At 38.0% G+C, this 16,444-nt stretch overlaps 2 protein-coding genes across 6 annotated transcripts in view; one reads left to right on the forward strand and one right to left on the reverse strand.

Annotated features, from left to right (window-relative positions):
• The window catches only part of LOC131157272 (serine carboxypeptidase 24), an 8,879-nt gene extending 7,285 nt beyond the window's left edge, over positions 1-1,594 (forward strand). For both annotated transcript variants that reach the window (XM_058111278.1, XM_058111280.1), the window contains 5 exons: positions 43-135; positions 232-317; positions 422-984; positions 1,079-1,184; positions 1,270-1,594. In XM_058111278.1, coding sequence (XP_057967261.1) covers positions 43-135; positions 232-317; positions 422-984; positions 1,079-1,184; positions 1,270-1,428 — 1,007 coding nt within the window. In that variant the 3' untranslated portion in view covers positions 1,429-1,594. The remainder of the gene's footprint in view (positions 1-42; positions 136-231; positions 318-421; positions 985-1,078; positions 1,185-1,269) is intronic.
• Positions 1,595-1,741: 147 nt separating this feature from the next.
• The window catches only part of LOC131157274 (nucleoid-associated protein At4g30620, chloroplastic), a 32,111-nt gene continuing 17,408 nt past the window's right edge, over positions 1,742-16,444 (reverse strand). For 3 of the 4 annotated variants that reach the window (XM_058111283.1, XM_058111281.1, XM_058111284.1), the window contains 5 exons: positions 15,145-15,245; positions 15,008-15,047; positions 5,621-5,692; positions 2,091-2,147; positions 1,742-2,000 (listed from right to left, as the gene is read on the reverse strand). In XM_058111283.1, the coding sequence (XP_057967266.1) occupies positions 1,923-2,000; positions 2,091-2,147; positions 5,621-5,692; positions 15,008-15,047; positions 15,145-15,245 (348 nt within the window). In that variant the 3' untranslated portion in view covers positions 1,742-1,922. The remainder of the gene's footprint in view (positions 2,001-2,090; positions 2,148-5,620; positions 5,693-15,007; positions 15,048-15,144; positions 15,246-16,444) is intronic. The other variant, XM_058111282.1, reaches the window with a different exon arrangement.

The following is a 16,444-nucleotide window of genomic DNA, read 5'->3' on the forward strand; positions in this document are numbered from 1 at the left end:
CAACTAATTTTGTGTGGACGTGCATGCATGGAGTACGTACAGCCGAAGATGCTCTAATTTTTCTGAGAAGATGGATGTCCAGGTTTCCTCAATACAAACACAGACAATTCTACATTGCTGGAGAGAGTTATGCAGGTGCAGCACTACACTTCCTCACTAATTAATTCACTCAGATTTTTAATTACTTAATTAACATATATACGCATGTGTACGCATATGGTAACAATGCAGGCCATTACATTCCCCAGTTGGCAAAGAAAATATATGATTACAACAAGCCATTTTCCCATCCCATCATCAATCTCAGAGGATTCTTGGTCAGTAGGATTCATGTAATTAATATATATATATATATATATTAGAAAAGGCAATTAATTAAGTAATATTAAATCCACATGCATGTAATTATGAATGGATGCAGGTGGGGAATGGAGTAACAGATAACTACTATGACAGCATTGGAACGGTGACGTATTGGTGGAGCCACTCCATTATATCCGACACCACCTACCACCGCATCCTCAGCTACTGCAATTTCTCCGCCGACCTTCCTTCCCGTCAGTGCAACCACATCCTCAATTACGCAATGAACCGCGAGTTCGGTGATATCGACCAATACAGCATTTATACACCCTCTTGTGCCACTACTACTGTTAACATTATTAATAATAATTATCCCACATTAAGAAGGTTTATGGAACTTAAGAAGAAGAAGAAGAAGAAGTACTTAAGCAGCAGCAGTAGTAATGGAGGAGAAGTGTTATTTCGTGGAGGATATGATCCTTGCACCCAGAATTATGCAGAGAAGTATTTTAACAGGGAAGAAGTGCAGAGGGCAATGCATGCGAACTCAAGTGGGATAATTCCCTATAGGTGGACGCCATGCAGTGACGTTCTCACTAAGAACTGGAAGGATTCTCAAGATTCAATGTTGCCCACTTACTCCTACCTCATTGCTGCTGGTCTCCGAATCTGGCTTTTCAGGTATTTACATATATATTACACACACACACACACACACACAAACAATATAGCTAGTATAGCATTTCCTATATATGGATATATGGTAAATGCGCAGTGGAGACACAGATTCAGTGGTACCCGTGACAGCCACAAGGCTTTCCCTCAGCCATCTCAACCTCACCATAAAAACTCCATGGTATCCATGGTATTCTGGCCCCCAGGTAACTTACACTCCATTAAAATATAACTATTAACGTTCAGTTGGTTAATTCTGCTTTAATACATATATACTACTCATGGGCGCAGGAGGTAGGAGGATGGACAGAGGAGTACCAAGGGCTGACATTTGCAACAGTGAGGGGGGCGGGCCACGAGGTTCCACTGTTTCAGCCAAAGCGTGCTTTTATTCTCCTCCGCTCCTTCTTGTCCGGCAAACACTTACCACCTGCTCCATCTCCCTCCTAGTCCCCTTTTAACTAAGAGACCTACCAACTTAATCTACCTCCCTCCATCACCTCCATTCATTAGTATTCATTCATGCTGGCTAATGTCCACTATACCTGTATTTATATATAGGGAGAAAATAATTTTTTTCACAGGATCATTTATGGATATACCCTTTCTGAGTTCATTTGTGCAATTGAAACCAAATTAAGCCCGACAAACATGTTTAGAATCACAATGCACTTGTGTGCACGCTTGTGTATCCAAAAACTATAATTTAGGGCTGGCGGCCAGGGGAGGGTCAGGATTTCATCAAACTGCAACATAAATCCAATTTTAAGGTGATTCCCAACTACCAGCTTTCTTGCAATAGGGTTAACCACAAAATTCATGTCATTGCTAAAATAATCAATACTGCAAATTCAAAGGCATCATATGTACGTACAGATGATCAATTCTGCCGCCAAAGTCTGCCAAAATTGAATTTCATTTCAGATATTACAAGAACAAAAAGATCATTGCTGTAATCCTTCACCAACGCCTGGTGGCATTCCTAGGCTTTGGGCAAGATCGCTCATCCTTTCCTTCATGGCCTGGGGGAATTGCAAACCCAAAATTTTCAGTTAATGGCCAGGGCAAAAATAAATGTTCTCTCTTCCATTCCAACTTAGGAGATCTCTCACCTGTACACTCTTCTGGTGCGCATCCTTGTATGCTTCTGTGATCAAAAGTGAGAGCTTCTGCATCCAATAATAATAATAATAATAATAATGCTAAAAATTCAGAAACACGCAACTGCATTAATCCTTTGATCACCAATAGTGCAAATATTTTAGACTAAAGATGAAAACGAGGGGCATGCTTTGAAAAATCAATCTTGAAATAAAATTCATCCCTGCTCATATCTAACTCTGCTCCTTATCTAGCAAAGAAAAGGTTTCTTAGATTTTTTCCAGGTTATGTGCCACCTAACCACACCCACACACTAGCTTTATCGAAATATTTTCCTGAATTCACAGAGTTTCTTTTTTCTCATCACTGACATATATGATAATTTTTTTCTAACCTTTTTTCCCCAACTTCAAAAGAAGCTCATCAAATTATCAAGAAAGTTTGGAAAATTTTATATCCTATATTGTACTAGGTCAGGCTAGGCACATTTAACTAACATACAATTTTTATTTAATCAACCCTAGTTAGAAGAATAAGATGTGTTGTCAGTGGTTCTGTAAGCAAAAGTGAATTGCAAATGCTACTATCCACTCATTATAAGCCAAAGGGGAGAAAAGGTAGACATTACACGCCCATTATATGATGCCTGTAACAAAATTTTTTTTTAAGGGAGACATTTTCAGTATGGACACACGAAACACCAATACTCCAAAGAGCTATGAATTAATATGAACATTTCAAAATATAGTATATCATCATTTTCAAACAGAAAACTAGCAAGTGAAGTTCACCTGGATATTTTTATCAGTAAAATGGAGTGTTACCACATTTTAATTTTCTTTAGTCATACTAATTTACTTTATCAATGAGATTTAAAATTAGAAACACCTCAACATCCTCTCTTATATATACAAGTGCCACAACACATTTCTCGCTTGTATTTCTATATTGTTAGCCCCATAGTTTAACACCTAAGGGAACTACAAGTATATTTGGTCTTACTTTTATTACAGCACCGTCATGCCAAAACTCAAGTACCATGGTTGCTAATGAAAAATATGAAGGCATGGAACTCCAAGTGAAGGAATACGAAGCTTGGAAACTTTAACCTTTTATATTTAAGCTAATTTTCTTTAAATTTTTTAAAAATTATTTTTTATGCAATGAAATAAATTGCCCCCCATTGTAATTGGTCCTAAAATCCCTAATCTTAGTTTTATATTTTTAACATCACTGAAATGTTTTTTGAAAGCCCAAAGGCCCCAAACACTTAACTTTTAGACTGACTAAATGAGACAACCCACTCTCCAAAACCAATCAACCTATTCTGAGGGAAAATACCAGGTCCTGACAATTGAATGACAGAGTTTCATACAGGTGCACCACATGCAGAAGCCTCACTAGGCAACCTTCATCATCATTGCATAGAACATAGACAAGCTTCAGTTAGTCCTCTGTCTAGGGTTATTAAATCTAGTCTCTCCTGAGGACGTAGTAAAGTCCATAGAGGACAAGCTTCCCTATGATGATATCATAGATGTAGATCCTCGCCATTTTGGTTCACAACATAGGCAACCTAATTATTTTACTAGGTTTGTCGACGGACTTGGTAAGACAGTTAGACCTCAACCTGCGGCTTATGCTCCATTTCAACCTATAGGCAAGGGTACGATGATGACATTAAAAAAAGAAGGCTAAAATGTTGGCAGAGTGGTCATCCATCTACATAAGTACTCTACAGCACTCAGAAATTCGTGGGAGTCTTATCTACCAAATCTGACTTCATCATGAAACTACCAACATCAACGATAAGCTTGCAGACTTTTAACTCCACTCTTGACATAAGCACAAAACATATTGGTGCACTTCCACATGTTGGAGTTTGAAGGAGTGGCCAATGTACACCTCATACCATTAAGACAAGCATTAGGATTGTATGTTTAAGTATGTGTCCTTTGTTCATCAACTAACTCCTAGAGTGGATAAGTTGGATCCTCATGATATAAAATGTTTCTTTCTAGGCTACTAATATACTTAAAAAGGAATATCGTTGTTATAGTCCTATGCTGCATCGTTTCTTTGTTTCTCTCGGTGTTACCTTCTTTGAGTCTACACCTTACTGCACCCAGTCCCTAAGTGCTTCGGAGCTCAATGAGTTTCTTCCTTTGCCCAATCTTCCAGATTCTACTTTGTTGTCCTTGCCCAACCAACCATCTGAGTCTCCATGTAGTTTGAGTCCTTCTCATCATCTTGATCATACTAATTTGCAGGTGTATTCATGATGACAGCTCCAAGGAAGAGGGTCCCCTCCAGCTTCTACTACCACGCCTTTGGTTTCCTCATCTAATGACCATGCCACCCATGATGTAGATCCTCCTATCACTGTTCAGAAAGGTAAATGCACATGTACTCAACATCCCATTTCCAACTACGTTTTTTATGACTCCTTATTACCCTCCTATTATCTGTTTTGCAAGTTAGTGTCGGATATGGGTGATTTGCTACCTAATCCTAGACAATACCAAAGACTTGTTGGAAAGTTGAATTATCTCACAATAACTCGCCCGAATATATCGTTTGCAACAAGTGTTGCAAGTCAATTTCTAGATTCTTCGAGGGCAAATAATTGGGACGCAGTAACTCACATCTTGAGATATCTCAAAGGTGCACCCCGAGAGAGGTCTTTTATATTGTGATCAAGGTCACACTTATATCCATGGATATAAAGATGTAGATTGGGCGGGGCCGCCTTCCGACCGAAGATCCACAACTAGGTACTTATCTTGGTTGGTAGTAATTTCATTTCTTGGAAGAGTAAGAAACAAACTATGGTGGCCAAGTCAAGTGTTGAATCAAAATATAGAGCTATGATTCACACTACTGGTGAACTTGTCTAGTTGAAGAACATGTTGGAAGAATTGGGTATTTCTCATCCTTAACCTATGAAGTTGATATGTGACAATCAAGTTGCTCTTCATATTGCCTCCAACCCAGTCTTTCATGAGCGGACAAAGCAAATTGAAGTTAATTGCCACTTTGTTTGGGAGAAACTTGTCAAAACTCATTACTACTGCTTATGTGAAGTCTGATATGTAGCTTGCTAATATGTTTACCACAGCGTTGGTGGGTGCTCGGGTTAAATTTATTGGTAACATGCTAGGAGTATATGACATTTATGCTCCCGCTTGAGGGGGAGTGTTAGAGATTATTTATGTCTTTTAGTATTATTATTATTATTGTGTATGTTAATTAGTGAGATTTAGTAAGGGTATTATTATCACTAGATTGTATTGTATTATAAGTAGAAGGAGAGACCTATCTTCAAATTAGGTCCTTCATTTTCATCAAAATCTTAAAAGATCCATATTGCAATACATTATAATGTTTTCATTTCTTTGCACCAACTTTTTTTATGACAGCATACAAAAGAGATAATATTAGTACACGAATTTTCAAAGGAAAAGGGACCAGATCATGATAGAACATATTTTGAAGAAGCTAATAGATAGAAAATAATCTAGAATTAAATGGCTGTACTCACTTCTGGTCCTAACTCCATTGCAGCCTCAGTGATCTCAGTGCGAACAGGTTGCTGGTTCCCAGATAACGTCACCTAAGAAAACTTCAGTTTAAAATGTTTGCAGCCATCCCAATGCAAAGTGAAAGTTCGCTAAACATTCTTCTCTATTTTCTTCGATAATTTGCAAGTCCATTTGGCTGGAGACAAATTAAGAGAAAAGAGAAAGAAATGGATTTATGTCAACTGCTTTCATGTGCTTCACATAGGGTGGAGAAGAGAAAAGAAGTAGAACAGAAGTGGAGAGGAAAAAATATAAAATACTTAAAACGAGGAAAATTGACACTCAATTCTCTCTCAAGCTGGAGAGACTGAGAAAAACTGATGACTTGTTTTCTCTTCTCTTCCCTTCTCTTCAGCCCTGTGCATTTCTTTTCTCTTCTCCCCACTTCTCTCCAACCAAACAAAGTGTTGATCCTTTTCTCTAATATCATTGAAATAAAGAATGTGCATTAAACTTGAGACAAAATGCAACAAGCAGGATAATACACATTCAATTCCAGAACACTGCCAATGACATCTAAATTAATCACATTTTGCCTTTTTATAGCATTTTTTTTGTTAGGGAGCACAAAAAAGTATCATCCTTCTCAAACATGGATCTAACTTTTTGTGATAAATATGGACAAGTCCTGAATGATTTATCAAAAGAACACCAAGTTTTGCCTTACAAATACCATTGATAGGAAAACATTAGTTGGATTATCACTTTACCTAAAAGCTTAAGCTGTTAGGTTGTGGGCCAACAATGTACATCAAGCTTTAACACTCCCCCGCATGTGCATCCAAACAACACGTAGAGAAATAAAGACACGATAATATCACCCATTATAGGGATTCAATTATTTTTTAAATACCACACAATAAGCAGACAACAAGACTGCAACTCAGGACCTCCTTGTAACCAGCTCTGATACCATGTTAGATTACCACTCTATGTAAAAGCTTAAGCTGTTAAGTTGTGGACCAACAATGTATATCATGCTTCAACAATTATGAACAAATTTTTCATGTTTTTCATGTTCCTGCAAGTAGTTAAGAATGGTATACCAAGTGAGGCAGCAATAGCGACCAAGAAAGAAAGAGAAAGATAAGAGAGGGGGAAAGTTGGAGAAAACTAATCAAAATCAAATTCAATTCAATAATTCCAAAGGCAACCAAATCCATAGCTATTTAAAACAAAAACTCCCAAGACTCAATAATGAAAATAAACCACATACACATACTAATAACGACAACAATAACAACAACTGAGTCTAAAGTCCCACTAGGCAAGTTTAGTTACATAAATTCCCTTCCACGATTCCATACAATCTAGGGCAATATCATCTGATAGTTGGAGGGCTGTCAAATACTCAAATCCTTACTATCTCAGTCCAAGTTATTATAAGCCTGACCCTGGCCTTCCTCGAGCCACAAACGTTAACTACTTCACTCTTCATCATTAGTGCATTATTTAGCCTGCATTGCAACAAACCAAACCATCTTAACCACCCTTTCCTTATCTTGTACAAGTGCTATGCGCCCACATCAAAGTTACCACAAATGTGTTGATTCCTTAATTTTTATTTTAGTGTTATATCACTCATCCACCTTAGCATTCTCATTTAACAACTTTTACTTTTTGGATATGATATTTCTTAATTGCTCATCATGCTAATCCATGTAGTGTAGTTGTGGTTATTGAAAGGAGTATGGGCATGGAAAGGCATTAGCTCAAGGAAAGAAGTAAAGTTTTGACTCTTCTTACCCTTAGCATTTTACAGATTTTACGGATTTGTTCTTGGTCTTGGTCTTTGGATCATTCAGGGTTTTATTCTTGTACACCATTGTTTGGGTTTTTGATCTGTTCCAATTCCTTTTTTCCTCTCTATTAATTAATTTGGAGGGCCAAAATTCCCCCAAAAATTAAGGCTTTTATTTGATTGATCATGCTGTTGCAGATCAAGAGACTTTTGTAGGTTATATCTCTAGATGTTTGTGTGTTTGCAATTTGAATTCAGCAACAAAATCTCATCTTTTTTTAAAACTGATTTTGCTTGAAGGATCTCGAAAAGTTATTTGGTGTTTTGGGAGGAAATTGGGTTTGCCCAGAGTCAGTGGAGGAACCGTTGGCTACTTCATTTGAGGGTTTTTAAAGAAGGAACAATAGAGCCATACAATGGAAATGTGGTATTTTTGCAGTGCTATGGGGATTTCGGATGGAGCATAATGCATGTACTTTTCAGGGAAAAAATTGACTTGGTAGCTGGTTTGGGAAAAGATTCACTACTTCACCTCTTTGCTATGCGTGGTTTTGGGTGTTATAAAGGAGATGGCTTCCCGGAAGTTCTGCAAAATTGGAGGAATATTTAACTTGATTTTTCCTATTCTTTCTTAGTAATTTTTAGCCTTTTCTTTGACAAGACATGTCTTATTCTCCTCTTTGTAATTTCTTCTCCAATTGATGAATCTCTTCTTTTGCTATCCAAAAAAAAAGGACAGTCGAGCTATTGCTTTAACTATTTGGAATAGTGGCTTTATACATGATAGACAATGGCACAATCTTGACTTTCTTGACATCTTTTATTACTGGTGATTTCTTTTCTAGACACAGCTTTCTACATAGGTGACAACCCCTTGGTGCCCTTTAATGAATTTTATCTTTGTAAATCAAAAATACATACCATAGCTGGTCTTTTAGTCATTTTGTAGAACTTTCCTTTTAAAAAGTATTCTATATTTACGTAACATGCCCAAGCACTTCTCCATCTTACCCATCCTACTTTTACTCCGTGCATTTATCTTCAATCTCTCCTTCAGCTTGCATAATAAACCCGAGGCATTGTCTGCTAGTGCTAGCAATTCACTGACCATCACATTAAATATTTCCACCAATATTCCTCCTAAAATGACTAAAATCACATTTCATGTGTTTGCCATATTTCTACTTATCTTAAAATCCCAAGATTTTAAAGCTTTTGTCCGTGACTCCAACTTGGATTACTATGCCGCTAGTTCAATCAATTAAGACAATATCATATACAAACAGCATACACCATTTCCAAGCAAGTTTGTCCATCACTAGAAGAACTCAAAGCAGACCCTTAATGTACACCCATTGTGAATGAAAATTCCTTGAGACTCTCCATGTTTAATCCTAACACTAGTCATTACTCTATAAAACCTCCCTCCCTCCCTCCCTCCCTCTCTCTCTCTCTCTCGCTCTCTCTCTCTCTCTCTCTCTCTCTCTCGCTCGCACGCTCACTAGCTCGTCCAACCTGATCAAACAAATGGGGAGGAAGTGGGATGAAGAAAAGCTGGGGATTTTGGTCTGCAAAGTGCAAACCTCAATAAATTGGCAGCAATGCTAGATAGCCACAAAACTACCAAGAAGCAACTGTCATGGCAACAAATCATGATTCGAATGATGAACACAAAGATTACCGATTAAGGCTTGAAGATAATGGCAGTATCAGCAACAATAACATTGCAATGGCTTCATGGTGATGAGAGCTTGAAGGCAAAGATGGCCAACAGTCTCTTGGAGTGAATGCTTGCAAAGGATGTGCTTCATGGCAGCAAGTGAAAATGAGGAAAATTTTTTTCCCAGGAACAGTACCTCTATTCCATTTTTGACTGAGAATTTGTTGATGTAACTGTTGAGATTTTGATTAAAATGAATGACCTAACTTGAAGATAGGTCTCTCTCTTTATTTAAATACACTCTAATGGCAATAATACCCTTAGTAACTCTCACTAATTAACATACTAACACACTTAATAATAATACTAAAAGACATAAATAACCAACACTCCCCCCTCAAGCTGGAGCATAAATGTCATATGCTCCTAGCTTGTTACAAATAAATTTAACATAAGCACCCCCCAAAGCTTTGGTAAACAAATCAGCAAGCTGTAAATCAGATTTCACATAAGTGGCAGTAATGAGCTTTTGCACAAGCTTCTCCCGAACAAAGTGGCAATCAACTTCAATGTGCTTCGTCCGCTCATGAAAGACCGGGTTGGAGGCAATATGAATAGCAACTTGATTGTCACACATCAACTTCATAGGTTAAGAATGAGAAATACCCAATTCTTCCAACATGTTCATCAACTAGAAAAGTTCACAAGTAGTGTGAGTCGTAGCTTTGTATTCTAATTCAGCACTTGACCTAGCCACCATAATTTGTTTCTTACTCTTCCAAGAAACCAAACTACCACCAACCAAGATTCAATACCCAATTGGGGATCTTTGGCCAGAAGGCGACCTAGCCTTATCTACATCTATATATCCATGGATATAAGAGTGACCCTGATCACAATATAAAAGACCTCTCATAGGTGAACCTTTGAGATATCTCAAGATGCGAATTACTACGTCCCAATGACTTGTCCTCGAAGAATCTAGAAATTTGATTCACAACACTTGTTGCCAAATATATATCCAGCCAACCGATTGTGAGATGATTTAACTTTCCAACAAGTCTCCGATAATGTCCAAGATTAGGTAGCAAATCACCCATATCCGGCACTAACTTGCTATTAGGATCCATGGGTGTATCAACCGGTTTAGATCCCAACAATCCAGTTTCATCCAACAGATCAAGAACACACTTCCTCTATGACAAAACAGTTCGCATACGAGATCTAGATACTTCTATACCCAAGAAGTATTTCAATGGTCCCAAATCTCTAGTTTGAAACTTAATCTGCAGAAAAAGTTTGAGACTCTGAATACCTTTATCATCATTACCTATAATAACAACATCATCCATATAAACAACAAGAAGGATCCTACCCAACAAAGTATGACGATAAAACAGGGAATAATCCACTACACACCGTCGTAGACCAATCCCAAGTACTACAGCACGGAAATGAGCAAACCATGATCTGGGAGACTATTTTAAACCATATAGTGCCTTTCTAGAACTAACACACTATGCCTGAGTCCCTTTGAGCAACAAACCCAAGTGGTTGCTCCATATAGACCTCCTCCTCAAAGTCACCATGTAGGAAGGCATTCTTCACATTTAATTGATGCAGAGGCCTATGACAAGTAGTAGCCAAGGAGATGAACATACTTACATTAGTAAGTTTGGCAACCGAAGAAAAAGTATCGAAATAATCCAAACCACACACCTGAGTATACCCTTTAGAAACAATACAGGCCTTTATACGAGCTACAGAACCATCAGGGTTGACTTTCATGGTGTAAACCCAGTGACAACCAACCACAGACTTGTCAAGAGGAAGAGGAACCAAGTCCCAAGTGCCATTGTCATGTAAAGCATTCATCTCTTCAACCATAGCATTCCTCCACCCACAGTGGGCTAAGGCTTTCAAAACAAATTTAGAAAGGGTACTAGATGATAAGAAGTCATAACAAACATAATTGAAAATGGGATGTCAAGTACATGTGCGTTTACCTTTTTAAATAGCAATGGGAGGATCAACGTCATAGGGAATATGATCATTAGATGAGGAAACCAAAGGTGTTTTTGTAGATGCTAGAGGGGACTCTCTTCCTTGGAGCCGCCATTGTGAATAAACCTCCCAATTAGGATGATCAAGACAAGGAGAAGGACTTGAACTACATGGAGACTCAGATGGTTAGTTGGGCAAGGACAGTAAAGTAAAATCTAGAAGATTAGGTAAAGGAAGAGACTACTCAGGGACCGGGTGTAGTAAGATGTAGACTCAAAGAAGGTAACATTGACAAAAATAAAGAAGCAATGCAACACAAGACTATAACAATGATATCCCTTTTGAGTATATGAGTAGCCCAGAAAGACATTTTATAGCACAAGGATCCAACTTATCCACTCCAAGAGTTAGTTGATGAATAAACGACACACACCCAAATATACGAGGAGGGAGTGAGAATAAAGGTGAATTAGGAAATAGAATGGAGTAGGAAATTTTACCACTTCGAACAGAGGATGGCATCCTATTGATCAAATAGCAAGTAATAAGAACAACATCCCTCCAAAACGCTTTAGGTGCATACATTTGATAAAGTAAGGTGCGAGTGATTTCAAGGTTATGTCCATTTTTCCTCTCTACAACCCTATTTTGTTGAGTAGTGTGGGCACAAGATGATTAATGGATCATACCAAACTAAGTCATATAAGTAGTGAATTGTGCAGTGAAATACTCTTTAGCATTATCATTTCGAAGTATTCGAACTAGCAAACCAAATTGGGTCTTTATTTCAGAACAAAAGGCACAAAACACAAGAAATAACTCGAAATGATCTTCTATTAAATACAGCCAAGTCATTCTTGAATAATCATCCACAAAGGTTACAAAGTACTGGAAACCCAACTTGAACATAACTCTACTAGGAGCCCAAACATCATAATGAACTAACATAAAAGGGCTTGCAACCCGTTTATTGACTTAGGAAGCAAAAGGGACACGATGGTGCTTTCCTAACTGACAAGGCTCACAATCAAGACTAGACATAGAACTCAAATTAGGAACAAGAAATTTTAACTTTTCCAGTGAAGGATGACCAGGACAACAATGAATTTGGAAAGGTGTGTAGTAGTAGTAGTAGTAGTAGTAGTAGTATCAGTGCCAATAGCAGAAGGAGATAGCGACTCAAAGTGATAAAGTCCACCAACTTCATGCCCTTCGCCAATCGTCTTCCTCGTCTTCAAATTCTAAATAATCACAGAATCAAGGAAGAAATGTCACTAAACAATTCATGGATTTAGTAATCTTGCTAACAGACAAAAGATTGAAAGGAATAGAAGAAGTGGGATTTACAGTCCCAATTCGCTTGACTGCAGTGGTGGATCCATCAAGAAGAGGAACACAAGGTAAATTTGCAAGATATTGAAGAGTGGAGAAGAAGCTAGGTATACTTGTGATATGATCAGTGGCAGCAGAGTCTATGATTCAAAAACTAGGACGAGAAGTACTGGATGACAGGCATACTGTGGGACTACCTATTTGGGCAAGAGATGTAATGGGAAAAGAAGTTTGTTGTTGCACTTGATACTGCTAGAACTTGGAATACTCTTTCTCGGACATGGATACAATATGTTGCCCCCCGACTCGATCCCAAAGGTGTGGGGTCAGTGGTGGTTGCATTGGCAACACATGAAGGTCTACCATGGAGATCCCAACACTACTCAATAGTATGAATACTCCGTCCACAATGAGTGCACTTGCGAGGAGTACCTCCACCTCGTCCATCTCTACCACCACAACCTCTCGAACCACCTCGATAACTTTTGCGGTTATTTGGTAGAGAACTAGAATCACCCAATATAGCAAAGGTTGTCCTCTTAGAGCCAGATGCAAGAGTAGGATAATGCGTGCTAAAGGAAGCATGAAGGACACGAGAATAAGCATTGGCAAATAATGGCAGTTCGGCACTACTAAGTATGTGGGACCAGATTGCCTCAAACTCAGGTCTCAAGCCCGCTAGAACCCGAAGGACTGTCATCTGCTCCCTTTGCTTCTACATCTCACAAGCATTGGCAGTTATAGGTTGCACGACGTTAAACTCCTCATGAATATGCTTCATCTCTCCAAAATAATATGCAATGCTCCTATCTCCTTGTTGCAACTAAAAGTACTGGCAGTTATAGGTTGCACGACGTTAAACTCCTCATGAATATGCTTCATCTCTCCAAAATAATATGCAATGCTCCTATCTCCTTGTTGCAACTAAAAGTACTCTTGGGATAAATCATACATATGTGTAATGCTACTATAGTATAGAAGTTTCACATGATCCCATATCTCCTTGCATGTATCTAGATGCATACACATCCGTGCAATCTGTAGCTCCATCGAAGTCCATAAGAGGGAAACAATCAAGGCATCTTCTAAAACCCACACTTCTTTTCTCTTCTCATTAGAAGGATCAGATTGGAGCAAGTGGTCAAATTTTCCTAATCCTGCAAAATAAACCCAACCAACTTTAGACCATTGAACATAATTCCTTTCATCCAACTTTTGAGTCGTTATCTGTGGCAACGATGTAGGAAAGAGATTTTTGGGATTCATAGACTCCATCATACTCACAAACTTGCAGCCACACCAATGTCAAACAAGAAGAACAATCAAAATTAATCAAGACAATCACAAACTATGTTAAGCACCGACACAACCACGGACAAGATGAACGACTCATCGACTAATATAGCACTGCCACAGCCTCACAACTGGATGTACGAACACTGCCACTGCTCCAAGAAACTCACAAAGAAGCCTTTACAAGCTCTGAACAGAAATTAACAGAGTACCGCGAGTGCATGGTCAAAAAAGGTTGGATTCTTTAGCAAAAAACATGCCCAACAGCTTGATAATATTGTCTAGATAAGGAATTAGAGCATGGCAAAGGGAAGAAAAAGTGGCTGGAAACTCACTCATGTGCCGGCGCGTGGCAGCGCATGGGACCATTTCCGGCAATGGGGTCTTGTGGGATTAGGCTTCGGAGAGTTCTATATGTTTGGGTAAATGGTTGGTTTTGTGAAATAATGAGGGGTGGAGGTGGATCTAAGAAGGACAGCGATGGGAATGTGTTTTCCAGCGACAGCCAAGTATAATAGGGTTCAGGTTAGATCACACTCTGATACCATGTTGAGATTTTGATTAAAATGAATAACCTAACTTTAAGATAGGTCAGAGCCCTCTATTTATAATACAAATTAAATACATTCTAATGACAATAATACCCTTACTAACTCTCACTAATTAACATACTAACACACTTAATAATAATACTAAAAGACATAAATAACCTCTAACAGTAACCATTTTTTTGGATCTGATTTCTGCTGTTGTGTATGTGGATGGATTCCAGACTGACGATGACATTCTGACAAGTTGTCATGAACAATGACTTTTTTCTTTGTCAGAAAGAATTTGAGTGTGTGGTGGAAGATAGAAAGAGAAGAAGGGGGAAGGATCATTCCGCACTGATATCAATTGATGTACCATCAACAACAGAAAAGAAGAGAGAGAAGAGGGAGAAAAAGGTTGGAATAAAACACATAAAATCCAAGCAGATTCAATAAATCCAAAGCCTACACAACCCCAATACATCCTAACATTTCATAAAAACTCAAATTAGGAAAATTATAACAAAATCCCTTACTATTTAAATTTAAAACCCCAAAACTCGACAATTAAAATATCCCCCACATAAATGCTAATGATTAACTAATCAATTAAAATCTACTGACTTAATCCTACTCCTTTTCTCAGGAGAAAGCCTCCAAATAAACCAAGTCAGTCCATCCATGCAGCTGCTATCCGTCCTAAGTCACAAAATTTAAACCAATGAAACCAAACTTCAACTCAGCAAGGATTAAATTGTGACCAAAGCAAAGTTAACAGAGAAGATACCTTTATCAGTTCGCCTTCACAATATCCATCAAATTCTGCTCTGAGGATCAAAACAAAAGCAAAGAAAACCAAACTAAGCATTCGTGCACAGGCAAAAGAAACATAAATTCTGAAAAAAATGGATGTATAATACAAACACAGCAAGTTCTTTTTGCACCCGCGCAGCCTCAACTTGGACAACCATTTGTGCCTTTTTCACATTCTCATACAAATTTTGCATGTTCCCCATAATCCCTGCCTAAAATCAATTAGCATGAAGTAGAGTTAGCCTCATTGGACATATCAGAGTCACTGACACCATTTTATTTTGCACAATATCAACAAAGTTCCGATCCTCTTAAGCATAGTTTCAAGGAATGCAAAATGGAGGACATATTGCACAGCTTCATTGTTTGACAGGAACTAACAAAATAAAAAGTATCTAAGCAGCATCTTATGGCCACAAACTACGGACATGCATGCTTGATACATCAGGGAGTCTTGAGTGGAAATCATCCCATGTGGCACAGCATTTCTGTAACAGATGATGCAGCTTATCTGGCAATAGGGTTGACCCTTCAGCCAGATAGCAGTATCATGTGAATTTCCATATAAACTATGATCACAAATGGATTCTCTCAAAACAGGAAAGGATAAGTCTACAGGTGGTTCAAATTTAAAATCCACCATTTTTGGCCCAATCTTGTTCATGAAAATTAAGAAAATAACTTCTTGTTATTTCCTGGAAATGGACTGCTTCCAAGTTTCAAGAAAATTCTTAAAAAGCAGTTCTCAAAAAACTAAATGCATTTTATATTATTTTTTTTCAAAAATAAAAAGGAAATGACTATCAAACAAGCCCTAGTTATGTAAAAGAACAAGCTGTCCAACTACCATATAGCGGCTCACGAGTATGCTCAAGCATCAACTAAATACATAAGCAGTATGCAACCAACTATTATAAGTGACAGTAATTATAATCAAACAAAACACATTCAGGGAAAAATATAGAAAAGAAATCTATAAGAGTCTCTTTACAGTTTGCAGCTAAAATAGGAGAAAAGAATTTACAAAAGGAACGGTCTAATCATAAAAGGCAGCCATCTCTCAATGACAAGCTATTCAATATCGAACTAGCCAAGCCAGATGGAAAAAAAAAATTGAACAAATCACTGCATGGATCCCCAAAGATCTAAAGCTAAAAGAAACAAATGAGCACCAAAGGCTTGACATCACAAGGCATATGAATTCTAGCACAAACTACTACTGAGAAAAATGATGCAAAAGAGGAGGGAGAAATATCATTTCCATCATTGGAACTCAAAAGGATGCCATGGTGGTCCTTTAATGTTTGAGGACAGTGAACTTGCGCCAAAATTGGGGGTAAAGACAATGACTCGCCCAATCATGTATCATGGCCTGCAGGAATATTAAAAGGGAGAAGCACCATACTAGTGC

Source organism: Malania oleifera, chromosome 6 (assembly GCF_029873635.1).
Source record: "Malania oleifera isolate guangnan ecotype guangnan chromosome 6, ASM2987363v1, whole genome shotgun sequence".
Lineage (NCBI taxonomy): Eukaryota > Viridiplantae > Streptophyta > Magnoliopsida > Santalales > Ximeniaceae > Malania > Malania oleifera.